Source organism: Cladophialophora psammophila (assembly GCF_000585535.1).
Source record: "Cladophialophora psammophila CBS 110553 chromosome Unknown aczJe-supercont1.5, whole genome shotgun sequence".
NCBI classification, from domain to species: domain Eukaryota; kingdom Fungi; phylum Ascomycota; class Eurotiomycetes; order Chaetothyriales; family Herpotrichiellaceae; genus Cladophialophora; species Cladophialophora psammophila.
Window position 1 is genome coordinate 205,669 of NW_006912926.1, and position 12,986 is coordinate 218,654.

General features: G+C 52.0%; 4 protein-coding genes across 4 annotated transcripts; all 4 read left to right on the forward strand.

Moving 5' to 3' along the window:
• Nucleotides 1-2,836: 2,836 nt before the first annotated feature.
• On the forward strand, nt 2,837-3,909 carry A1O5_03731 (uncharacterized protein; the record flags this gene model as incomplete). The annotated part of the gene is made up of 2 exons (XM_007744342.1): nt 2,837-3,453; nt 3,567-3,909. 2 exons carry the CDS (start codon nt 2,837-2,839, stop codon nt 3,907-3,909), a joined length of 960 nt encoding a protein of 319 aa, XP_007742532.1.
• Nucleotides 3,910-7,429: 3,520 nt separating this feature from the next.
• A1O5_03732 (uncharacterized protein) lies at nt 7,430-8,983 on the forward strand (the record flags this gene model as incomplete). Its single annotated transcript, XM_007744343.1, has 1 exon — nt 7,430-8,983. One exon carries the CDS (start codon nt 7,430-7,432, stop codon nt 8,981-8,983), a length of 1,554 nt encoding a protein of 517 aa, XP_007742533.1.
• An 801-nt stretch (nt 8,984-9,784) lies between these two features.
• Nucleotides 9,785-10,902, forward strand: A1O5_03733 (uncharacterized protein; the record flags this gene model as incomplete). Its single annotated transcript, XM_007744344.1, has 2 exons — nt 9,785-9,931; nt 10,096-10,902. The coding sequence occupies 2 exons, from the start codon at nt 9,785-9,787 to the stop codon at nt 10,900-10,902; spliced, it is 954 nt and encodes a 317-aa protein (XP_007742534.1).
• A 700-nt stretch (nt 10,903-11,602) lies between these two features.
• Nucleotides 11,603-12,688, forward strand: A1O5_03734 (uncharacterized protein; the record flags this gene model as incomplete). The annotated part of the gene is made up of 2 exons (XM_007744345.1): nt 11,603-11,740; nt 12,002-12,688. 2 exons carry the CDS (start codon nt 11,603-11,605, stop codon nt 12,686-12,688), a joined length of 825 nt encoding a protein of 274 aa, XP_007742535.1.
• Between the last annotated feature and the right edge of the window lie 298 nt (nt 12,689-12,986).

Sequence of the window (12,986 nt, forward strand, 5' to 3'; positions counted from 1 at the left end):
ACGATGATCTGTACGTTCAAAGTGCAGACAATTTACGTACCTTTTAGAAACCGAACCACCCTAATGCAACTACTAACTTGGAGTCAGTATTTATGTGTGATATTGCAGTCCTACTGGTAGTAGGAGTGATAGTGGTAAATGACATATACCATCTTACATACCTCCCTTGTATCTAAGATACTAAACTATTAGACCGATTCCAGCCCGACTCCAGACTGAATCAGATTCGAATCAAGACCAATTCGAACCAGACTTGATCCGGTTTGGATTCGGATTGGAATCGAGCTATACTCAGTTCTCCACCCCCGCAGGGAGTTTCTCGAAAGCAGACAGCACAGGGTGCTAGTATAATAGGAAGTCAATATCCATCTCTTTAGCCATTCTCGAGACATGTGAGAATTCTGCGAGAGGGTATGTATCTCTCAGAATTCTGAATGCCCAGGCCCTCCGCGATCAGGACACGGACCTCGCTGGCCCTACTAGCAGCCTGACACAGCACACATCAAGAATGGGCCCGTAAAAGGCGCAAAGGACATGAATTTCTGAAGATCGAATCACGACTTGACGAAGCATTAAAGTCTGTGGGCCTGACGTTCAACGCCATCAGCCTGCGACCATGACGCGGACCTAGAACAGCTTGAATGTTACATGGCTCGAGGAGCTTCTGGCTGATTCTTATGACAACCCGCAATCATCTGCGCTGAACCAAGACCACGGGTAGTAATAACTCAGAAGACTGCCTCTGTCATCACAGGCTTTCTGCCACTTCCACTAACGGTATGCTGGCTATGAAATTTTGAAATAGCTCTCACTACGCTTAACAAATATCTGGCCTATTACGAGGACAACTGGCAACGGGTACGCAAATCGCGGAAATCCATCGCGATGGACAAGAACGAACATCTCAAACCATATAATACTACTAGAACCTCACACAAAATCATGTATGCAGGCCTCGAGACGAAGGTAACCACGCAGTCGCGTGATGCCATGGACTTGCTCAAGATTTTTGCCGTTCTCTATCGTGACGGCGTCTCCGAGACAATGATTTTCAAAGATGCAGCCAATGCCAGGCGGGAGCGAGACCACGACGGGAGGACGCAGGGAAAAGAGAAGCTGCGGAGAACTAAAGGTTTACCCCAGGACTGGGCTGAGCAACCCAAAACCATGCCAGTTCTCATACACGGTTTATTGACCAAGATCGGCACCCAAATCCACAATTCCTCCTGTATTGCGGTCATCGAAGAATGCAAAGAGGCCTCAACGAGCATCGCCTCCGACCTGCTCTGACTCAACTGGCGACATCGTCTCTAGTGTTGCTCAGGGCCAACGAGTTCGACCAAGCCGAGAAGATGCTGAATGGGGCGCTTTACGGGCACGAAAGCACTGGCCGATCAAGTCATTCCGACGATCTTCTGGTCACGTCGTGCCTGATCCACTGCTATAAGTCATTAAGGCGTGATGAGGATGCGAGACAGTTCAGAGAAAAGGCTAGAAGCAAGTGATTGAGGCGGCGAGTGGCTAAGATCATCTATTCAAGAAGCATCTGCTCGACTCTCGGATTGGACATGCGGTCACAGGATGCAGTCAGCCTCAATACCGGGTGCCCATCGCGATTCCACACAACAACGGATAGGGGACATCTGACGTTCCTGCAGGCCAAGTCATCTCCAAGCTGGAGTTGACGGGGAGCTCGAGAATGTGATATCTCATCATTGCAAGGAACCACATGCTGCCCATGTGCAAACAGCCTCAATCCTACTACCTACTACTAGTACCTATTTATGGTTGACAGCGCTACATCGAACAAATTACGTCTGTCCGAGACACGTCCATCAAGCAACGCTGGACATAGGGAGCAGTGGCGGCCCAGTGCGATACTGGGTGCTGCAATCGAATGTTAGACAAAGCATCGGCTCTATGGGGAATCTTCCATGGAGGAAATGAGAAGACTTTGGCGGCAAACCGCGATATTAGGTACCACATGTACGACAAGGAGCTAACATCAGACCCTCGAATTGCATGCGACGCTAGTGTTTGAACAGTTTAGTTGCCCAGATGCGGGAAGTTAACCCCGCAAAGCTTGGCTATCGCTTTATATTCAGGGCGAGGACCAGGGCTTGGGCAAAAGGGGGTGATGCGAGATTGGCTTCCCGAAAAAGCTTGTGCCGCCTCCGCCACGACATCCTCATGACTGGTTCGAGACTGGTTCAAACCACCTCAATGACGACCGTTACCCAATTTGGGGCTTCACCTGTCGTGATACCCGCTCCCAATCGCCAACAACAGGCGAACCGAAATTATCATACTTAAGGCGTTGATGGTCATGCTCAACAGCTAAGACAAGTCTTATACCCGCCTGCAAAGAGGCGCAACGAATCCCTTAGGCGGCGCATGTACTGATGGTTGATAATCGTCCTTCGACACTGAGCACGTTGCGGGCTGGGAAGACAATATAACGGACGTAAGCCCATTCCATCTCCCTTCGCTGCCTTCTCTGTCTATTCCCTTCAAACGCTCCTTTCTGAACTGTTTTTGGGTTTCTGTGGTGGTGTCACTCCTTTGAACTCCCCACCCCTCACCCCTGCTGTTGGAATCATCCACGAAAAGAGACAACCATGGTTACCATCAAACTTTTTTCGCTTTCAGTCTTTGCTCTCGGAATCCAAGGTCTTGCCATTCCTGATTGGCTTCCCGGGTTCCCTGGACAAGGCGGACCTGGAGGGCCAGGCGGTCCGGAATTTCCTGATCCAGGTCCTCCTGGAGGCAACTCTCCAGGATGGCCGGGATCTCCTGGATTTCCACAGCCTGGCCCTCCAGGTGGAGGACCACCAGGATGGCCTCAACCAAGCTTTCCAACCTGGCCCAGCATCCCAGTCACTACGACTGCAACCTTCAGGACAACAAAGTCACAGTATGCTACTACCCTCCTCAGCCCTATACGTGCAGTCTTGGATTCGCAAGTCACAAACGTCTTTTATCGATCCGACCGGGACGAGCTTCTCAGCGCCAAAACTTGGGAATTGAATCATTTCCGCTAACTAAGATCCATAGCCCAACGACATCTAGCACGAACTCTCCCACGACCTCCATGAGCACAAGCTCCACGCCAACTGCAACGTCAACAACTCTGTCAACTATTAGTACAACTAGCAGTACTTCTACGACTACGACTACCACGCCTACTACTACAACGACAACCACTACCACTACCACCACAACTACAACTACAACTACAACTACAACTACTACTACAATCACTACCACTACCACTACCACTAGTACTACTAGCTCCAATAACTGCCCAACTCCGACTCTAGTGAACGGTGGATTCGAGGACAGCACTACAGACATAAACCCTTGGGTGTACTCTGCCTTTAACTCCGGAATTACCCGCACGGTTGTGACAGCAAGCACTGGTATATTTGTCCCGCATTCCGGCAATAACTACTTGTACGTAATTACTCTCGTTGCCTTTTCTCCTTTTTCGCTTCAACGCTATCCATTCGTTCCGTCTTGATTACGCATGCGGCTGACAACAATTTTTTTCTCCCCTTGTTTTCCAGGCAATTGACCAACACGGGTACTTCGCCGGTAGAGGCCCGAATCGCGCAATCCCCCGAATTCTGCAACGGAGCGGATTACACAATCTCGCTCTGGGCCATTGGCGACTGCAACGGTGCGGGCTCGTGCGTCGGCTCTGGGAGCGTGCGAGTCCAGATTGTCACCAACATTGGCTTCAGCACGGATTTCACCCTCTCCAACACGGGACCCTCGGACTGGCAGCAACTCACGTACACGTTCACGTGGACCGGCGGTGACGGGCTTTCTCCCGTCCTGATCGATGTCTTTATGGATGACAACTCGGACTCAATCGCTCTGGACGACATCACTATCGACTTCGCTTGATCCTTGCAGGGATGATGCGTGCATGCGACCTGTTGTTACTCGGAGACACTCCATAGTAGTAGTAATTAGCACTAGTATTGATTTGAAACATGGCAGATCGACCCGCTTTGCGTACCTGAGGCGGTTTGTGATCAGGGTTTTTAATGAGTTAGATGGATTGGCTTTATCTGGGGTGAGCTTCTTTTCGAGGCCCGATGGACGGTGTACGCAATAGCCGTCCGTCCGTCTGTGCCTTTTGTGTCTAATTTTTCAGCTCCAAGATGTCCTCCTGTTGTTGTGGAGATGGTTTGTCGTCCGCGGCAACATCACCGATTCACAAATTGCTATAGACGGGTGTTGGATTCGGCCAGTAAGCTCCACTAGCTTCCATGGGCCCTGCCCTCAATCGAGACTGGCAACTATTCCACGATGAGCGAGAAGGATTGCGTTTTCATTTTGACCTTCAACGTCATCCCTCTCGGTACCGTACTATTTCGCAGTCTTCAGTCGAGTTCCTGTAGAAACCTTGCAGTAGTGCCCCATGCCGTCAAGCCATAGGCATCTCGATGTCTTCTTCCTCCGTCAAATAAACACCGGATGAATCGAGGTGCATGAAAAAGCATGCTTCTATATGACGAAGATCGCCCGGAGCTCTAACAGGTCGGCCAACCTCCTGCACTTGGCTTTCTTTCTGCGATCTTCGAGGCCCGCCAGGGCAACTTGGTTCATCTCAAAATAAATTCCTCACTAACTGCCCGCCCTCAACTTTGAGCGGTTCCTGTTGTTGAATTTCTGGGGCGTCGTCCTCACTGAGTTCCTGGATCGCTGCATTCGTCACTTTCGATGAGTGCTGCTTTCACGGTCCACTTCGTGTCACTCGGGATTATCTCGCACTGGATCCCAGCTGACATGTGTCGGTCACGGTTTGAACTGGCATACTTGCCTCAGTGACTTTGAGTTTAAAAGGTGAGTCCTCCAACGTTAGCATAGTAGTACTATACAGCTTCACGTCACCATCCTGATGGCTCGTGGCAAGTGCGAACTTGGTGTACTTCCCAAACTAGTATTTCCAAGCCAAATCGTCAGCAATTTCGAGAGACGTGACGGAACAGGTTGCAATGGATGGAGAGCGACCACCTACCACTTTGGATGTATGTGGTTGCTGCTCGTCGCTCCTCGACAAAAGAAGCTGTGATAGTAGCCTACGTTCCTGAGAAGATGTGACTCTCGTAGTGATGGTCCTCCGGAAAACCCCTTTCTCTCATGTTTTATCATCTCTTCTTCCAGTGCATCAAACTCACTGCTAGATGTCCCATTTGTCAGGCAATTGCTGATATTTGCCAATCCCCAGAAAAGTCCGTGAATGGCATACGTTCCCACTCGTCTGACCTAGTAGCACGTGGCCTGCACGATTAATCCAAAATGGGCAACACCTGCCTATTAGTCGGCGTGGTGTTACGATGTCCCCCTCAAACCGCAGGACTGTGCCCAAAGCAGGGACTTCTTCCGTGGTTATTGATGCTACCGAGCCATATGCTGAAAACTCCCTCGATCCAGCGTCAATGGTGACTGAGTGGAATCCAAGCATGAATGCGAACCGACCTGATTCATTGAAGTGGGGTGTCCAAATTTGACGCCACTGTCTCGTAATCAACTAGATTGATCTTGAGGCTGCTCACATCTGTTATCCTTAACGCCATCAAAAGCTTTGCCCAGGTCGCAGGGGGGATTTTTGAGGGTCGCCTCTGATGAATAAGACGGTAGCGCATGAACGTGAGGCACTCTCTCCATTTCAAGTCCCAAACGCTCAGAGGGTTTGTAAGCCGACTCTGATCGACCAGAACCCAGAATTGGTCTCTGCGGAAGTGCTGGAATGGTCAACCCCGCGTGGAAGATAGTATCTACTCACGCCGCATAAATTGGACAACCGCGGTATCTCTGTGCTGTCGAGATTTCTCCATGCGCGATTTTTCTCCGAGGCGGCGATGATATATAGTATATATATATATATGGAAGGATCACTGGTATATCTGCTGCTTGAGCATCGCAGGATCAGGGACCAAGATCACACGATGTGGCTGAAGTTGGGTTGACGATCCGTATCAGATGAGGCTTGCTTCCGTCAAATCTTTTCTTCAGGTTCCGAGACTCACTTGGGCGGAGGGTCTCCATATCGGCGGCTGCACTGGCCTGCCCAGGACCGGCGAGGGTGAAATAACCCATATTCAGCCAGCCATGAGCTGGAGAAGCCCTCCGATATTACCATGCACCGATTGTATTCAGGTGGTCATCCACGGAAATCAAATCAAGTGTAAGTTTTGAAGTATACGGTCTCAGGAGACTTTGCACTAATCATGCTGCACACTCGGGGAAGAGACGGGGTCCCCGCAGGATGGAGGGTGCCCTGGGCGCCATTCGTAGCTACATTTCGCCAGGTACTCCGTACTACTACTACTACTACTACTACTACTACTACTACTACTACTACTACTACTACTACTACTACTACTACTACTACTACTACTACTACTACTAGCTACGTAGTAGTACTTTATGCCCCAGGAGATCCCCGTGCGTGCACCGCTGGCGTCTAGGAAGACAAACATGAATACTCCATACCAATGGTGTCGCCTCAGGATAACCACATATGTCAATAATGCTCAACGCAAAATAGCACCAGGTGCAACAGAGCAGATAAAACTACTCGGTCCTTTTAAAAAGCCAGTCCCAATTCCTTCATGTCTTGCTTTGATGTGGCCTGTTGCCAATGAAAGTTTTGGGCTGAGGAGTGAGCAGCCCAATTCCCTGCAGGAATCGAACCGTGGATTAACCCTGCTCGCTGGTCGAGTGCCTATTCCGATGAGGCTGAAGCCCAAGTACAGGCTAATCCACATCTGGTCGCGATGGACTAGTACTAGTACTAGTAATTGTCGCATGTTTGACACACCTTCAATCAGAATTCTCTGGCCTGGCTTTTATGCAATCCCAATTTGGTAACGTTCTTGCTGGTCTCTTTGGAGGGTGAGCTGTCACACTAACAGCGACAAGAACCAAATATACCTTACATCTTTATCTCGAGAAGAACCGACGAAAGGAGAAGTCAATCTCAAAGCACTAGCAAGGCCAACTCACTCGTCATTGTCAATACTCGGTGCGTCGGATGCAATCAGCGTTGTCGATGTCGCCGCCTTAAAACATTCAGGGGAACCGGGCCAACCGGGAGTGAGAAACGAATTCGAGTTAGAGCGGCGCGTCAGAGCGATCGCCCCTGCGCCCACTGTTTGCGACGTTTTGCGAGTTCCCACGAACTTGGCACGAACTGATGGTGCTGATGTCACTGTTGCTTCAGATCGACCACCTCAATAGTAGTATCTTGAAGCCTGAATGCGAGGGAAGCCTCAGAAGGAGCCAGCGATGATGAACCGAGACATGGTTTTCTCGAATCACAGGCTCAAAGGTGACTCCAACTTCGACCAAAGTTGAACTAATTTGCTGCTTTACAACCTACAGCAACCCACAAAAACCTCCATTACCGTGAACGATGGCTTTCAAGCCGCTGCAATGGCTCACCTCGCTGCAGGAGTCGCTCTCAGACCCGAACCCTCGACCTGGTCTCCATCCAATCCCCAATACGAAACCGCTCACCTTCACAGGCGCCATCCTCCCACCTCTCATCTACTACCTTGCGCTCCTCCTCCTCGCCCCCCCACCGCCGCCGGCAGTCGATAGCCTTCCCGTGAAGATTCTCCGGAACTGCCTCGCCCTGGTCGCCGGAGTACTGTTCTTTCGCCTACCTCTGGTATATCATGTCCCGCAGAGCATTGGCTTGACATACCAACTGGGCCTTGTAGGTCTCTACGGTGGATGCAGGGTTCTTGATGCATTCTTCATAAGCCCGTACTTGTTTGAACACATTCCCCGGAGGGTCAAGTATCGTCACATTCCAAGGGAGGACTCTTCGGAACCAATGGCGGAAGCGACAGACAAGGAATGGACAAATGGCGGAGTCATTGATCCTTTCCACCATACCGGCGACTCACAGGAACATACCTCCAAAGATTCAGGCAACGGCCATGTTTCAGGATTCAAACAGTCAGCGCGAACCCTTGCTATCCGTTCTGATTCTGCTGTGCGATCAGCTCTCCGAAGATCCATCTCAGGTCCAGATCCGGTGCCAGTCTTGGAGACAGCGATAACAGAAAGTGGTTGGCCAACAACGATTCTGGATCGTGCGGCATGGGCTCTTGAGCTTGAACTCTCCATGCGTGGCATTGGCTTCACCTGGACTACTGCAGATGTGCGGCACACGCGCAAAACCTGGCTTCCCACCGTCCACAACCGCGTTCACAGCATAGTCGTCCATGTCACACCAGTTCTCCTCGTCAGCTGGGCCGTTATCAGAACCGTCTATGTACGCTATCTTATGCCAGCACGGGACGCACCTTGGGACATGTATTCTGCATATGACCTGTTCGACCACCGTTTACCTATGGCTCTGCAACTACTTTTGACGGTTGCACTAGGCGCATTCCTTATGGCTGCGTTCTCTTTCGGACATTCTCTCTTCGCGATCATGCTCAGTCCACTCGCACCAAATCCTCTTGCCTTCTTTCCTCCACTCTACACGACAAGGCCATGGCAGATCACAAGCGTACGGAAATTCTGGAGTTTTGGTTGGCACAGGCTGTTTGCAAGGTTATTTCTGGTCTATGGAGTATGGCCGGGGGAATGGTTGGAACGCAAACTCCTTGGGAAAGGCCCGGATCAACCGGCCGACGTTGGAAAGGTCATTGGTGCCTTCTTGGTTTCTGCATTTATCCACACCTTCTCTGTTCGCGGTGTCCTTGCTGGCGACTGGAGAATGGCGACTGGAGAAGCTAAGTTCTTCGCCTTGAATGGTATCGCAGTCGTGCTAGAGGGGATAGTTATCATGGTTGTGGGCAAAGCAAGGAAAAAGAAAGGATCGCCCGTTCAAAAGTGGTACGACCCCATTGTGGGAAGGGTCTGGTGGATCGCCGTGCTCCTGTGGACAGGTCGGAACTTTGCCAGAGGCTGGGTGAAATCAGGCCTCGTACGCGAGATGGCCTTCCTGTGAAAATATGCGCCATGGGCTATTCCAGAGAGCATAGCGATCCACTGCGAGTTCGTCGAAAACGATTCGATGAATAGAAAGGGACCTGTCTTGATGTATCACGGCATTTACCTAGGCCCTGGCACCACTGCTGGCACTGGCGAGTATTGGTATTAGGTAAGTAAGGCTGAGATTGTATAGGGGATGACGCAAGGACACCCACTGGGCGCCACCACCCAACAATTGCCTCGTACAGTACCGAGTAATGCCGGATTCAAGCAGTCCCTGTGGGGCTGGTTCTATGCCGACCTTTGAGAGCAACAGCCGAGGATGGCTGTCTCTCGCTTCCCGTGTGCGGGGAAGATGATGCAAAAGAGGCTTCCATATCGAATGCCGTCCTAGATCGCGCTTGACCTTTGCCAACGGAGCAATAGATCCTGAGACAAGACTTGAGCGCCGTCGTTGCCAGATAGACTGTCGTCTCGCTTTTGAGAGATCCGAGAAAGTCGGCCAGCTTCGTCCAACGAAGGAGCCAGCAGGCCAACACACACATACGCACAGAACAGGCCTCCGCTTCTCATACTCGTGTACTCGGTTCCGACGAATAAGACAGTCGTTCAATAATCGAAGAATCCAAAGGTGCAAGTCGAGCTGCAGTTTACAGGAGCCGGCGGCTCTCCTCGAAATTGGTCCCTGACAAACGAAATCTAACTCGAGCCGTCGTCGGGGGGGGATTCTCTCAGCTCAACTATTACTTTGATTACCTGCACCGGTTCTGGAGACGATTTTTCCCAAAAAAAAATAGAGAGAGAGAGAGATATTACGATGGCCTTCGCGTTTCCCGATCACTATGGCCACCGATTCACGCCGACACTCCATAACGAGGCCGAGGGGCCGACGCTTCCAGAAAACAATCGCTCAACGCCCTGCGTCGTGGTCGTCACAGGCGCGGGTAAGGGTCTAGGTGTCTACGTAAGTCGTCCTCAGCCTCGAAACCTGTCCTGGTGTATGAGCCGTACTGTACATGTGGTCCGGGGAAGGCCACTTGTCTCCTGCCTTAGTATTTGTTCCTTCCATGCCGCGGTCCTTTCGAAAGTTCCGGCTTGACCGGTCCAAGGTTCTAACGTCCTTGAAAGATCTCACTCGCTTACGCGCGTGCCGGAGCGACTGGTATCTGCATCTCGAGTCGAACGCCGAGCGATCTTGACGCGCTGGAGAAGCAGCTGAGGGAGGTGAACCCGAAGTTGGAGATCCTGTCGGAGGTCTGTGACACGACGAAGCCGGAGTCTGTCGAGACGCTCGCAGAAAAGGTCCGAGAGAAGTGGAACGGGCGATTGGACGTGGTCATTGCAAACGCCGGTATCATCTCGAAGTACCTGTACGACACGGACTCGAGCACGGGGGAGAAGACGAACTGGCGCCTCCCCAAGGGCATCGTCGAAGACGACGACTTCAAGCGCGTCATCGACATCAATCTGCTGGGCAGCTACTATGTCGCCAAGTACTTTACGCCGCTGCTCATCGACCCGGAGAACCCCAGCAAAGTGAGGAGTTACATCGTCATCACGAGTCTTGCGAGCCAGTTGACCGAGAGCAGTTTCACGCCGACGGCGTACAACGTGGCAAAACTCGGCAACAACCGCATGGTCGAGCACATGGCTGAGGACCACAAGGGCGAAGGACTGCTGGCCTTCGCGGTGCACCCTGGCGCTGTCCTGACACCGCAGACGGCGAACCATTCGACGAAGAAGGGCGATGCCTGGGACACGCGCTTGACCGAGGACATTGGTCTGTGCGGCGGCTGGTTGACCTGGTTGACCCGCGAGAGAAGGGAGTGGTTGAGCGGGCGGTACCTCAGTGTGACTTGGGATGTGGACGAGCTGGAAGCCATGAAGGACGACATTGTACGCGAAGATAAGTTGAAATTCAGAATGGTTGTCTAAGGGGGGGTCGAGGAGAAGGAGAAAGCACAAGAAGAAGAAGAAGAAGAAGAAGAAGAAGAAGAAGCAGCAGCACCAGCGGCACCAGCGGCAGCCGCTAGAAATGTCGTGATAAACGGGGTGTGGATGGGCGAGGAGTGTCGAGATGTTGTGGGAAAAGAAGCCCATGAAACCTCGCTCCCTTTGAACCTAGCCTTGTCTGTTGGCTGGGTTGATGACCAGATAGATAGATAATTTAGACAAGTAGACGAGCCGGAAGAATGATCTATCATCAAGAACCCTCGAATCGACAGCCTTGCCCACCAAATCGACGTTCGATGTCCCCAGGCATGAAGCGATCATTGGGCATCATTTTGGACGCTAATTGTACGATTGCAGGTGAGGGTAACGACGGGCCGAGTGAAAAGTATGAAAGGGGGTTTGCGGGCCATTCATTGATCGTCTAATATGACACCGGGTAGAACACGAATACGAGGAGTTCGCTCGCTTGGTGCCTCGCTTGGGGGATCTGCAGAGGAGAAAAATGCCTCAGAGTCTCTAAATATATAGCATATAGCAGCAAATGAACAAACAGAAGCCCCCTCGCTCCCCTTTACAAACCAGGAAAATATGAAGATAGAGACCACACGACAAAGTCTCTCCACCCCACAACTGACGAGACTGCATCATCGCTGCTAGGTAGGTACTCCATGGGCGCAACAAGATGGCGCAGTTCTGGACCTCTCACCTCGGACTCCTCGTCGGTTGCGAGATCGTGACCCTCGTCGCTTTGATCTTGTTCATTATCGCTTTATGCGCGGGTATCTCGCGCGGTTCGCTCGAAAGATTGGCGATGTTCACGGTAGGTTTCGCAACCTCACCCCGGGACGCCCTCGGGCTGCGAGCGGGAGGTGGTTGAACCGCGCAGGTGCAGAAGCCCTTCAGAAGCGGCTTTAGACGTCGAGCGGGCTTGTGAGGGTCAATGAGACGGATTTGCTTCCGAGGCTCATTCTGCAGAAGGATGCGCCAACGAGAACACTCTTGCCTGGAATGTTACACGGGGGAGTGCCAGAGGCCTGAAATGCGTTGTGGTGCAACTAGCTGACTGCAAGAATCCTTACAGGTCGACACCAGCTCTTTGACTAGCACCACGTCGACCAGTGCCCTAGCTATCAAAGAGTGGTACGAGGTGCACTACCTCTCAATCTGCTCGGGGATGTGGAATGGTCACGTCGCCAGCGCGGGCAAGAACCACAGCACAATCAGCTGCACATCCCAGAGCGCCGGGTACACCTTCTCCCTGGCCCAGATCATCGGCGGCGGCGATGCGGGACAGCAGCTCCTGCTCGCATATCACCACCGTACGCTGGATACCAAAGCTCCATTTGTGCTCCTCGTGCTGGGCATCGCTAGCATGGGCCTCACCGTCCTCAGCTTCCTTTACGGCATTGTCGCATTACGGACCAAAACCAGGCGAAGACAACTTCACAAGAAAGAGATGCCGCTTGTAGTCTTGCGCATCGGGTTCTTTGCGTGCATCGCGTCAACGATATTACTGACAATCTCATCTGCGAAAGTCACTGCGTCGGCAGGGAAGATGACTGGCAGGGTCCAGATCGGTGGTGGGAGAGCCATCCATGCTTGGATGAACAGCGGATTCTATGCAGTCACCTGGATTGGCATGGCATTTGTCTGGGTGGCGTTGGGACTGGAGATTGCGGCGGCCTTCAAGATTGCTGCCGTGTTAGAACCTCGGGGGATGCAGGCTGCGGAGGTCGGTTCAGAAGGAGGTTATAAGTTGGCCGGTTGAAATGGATGTCGCCATGATGGTGTGTTTGGGCAACAATTTGAACATTTGAGAACACTAGGTGTCTCTCAGCGTAGGTTGGATCGAGCCTTGGGAGGAGCATGGGGCACTTGTTGCCACTCCCGGCATCCTGCTCTGGCCCTGTCGAAATTGATGCCAGGCTTCTTGAGACTGTCAACGGGATTCCCACATCTTCGTCTGCGTAGAACATATCCATTGTGCAAGGAGTGAAATGGTTCGCCGGCAGGGCATTTCGTCCATGAAGCGGCCTCGCAGCTATTGAACAGCCGAGAAATCGCCT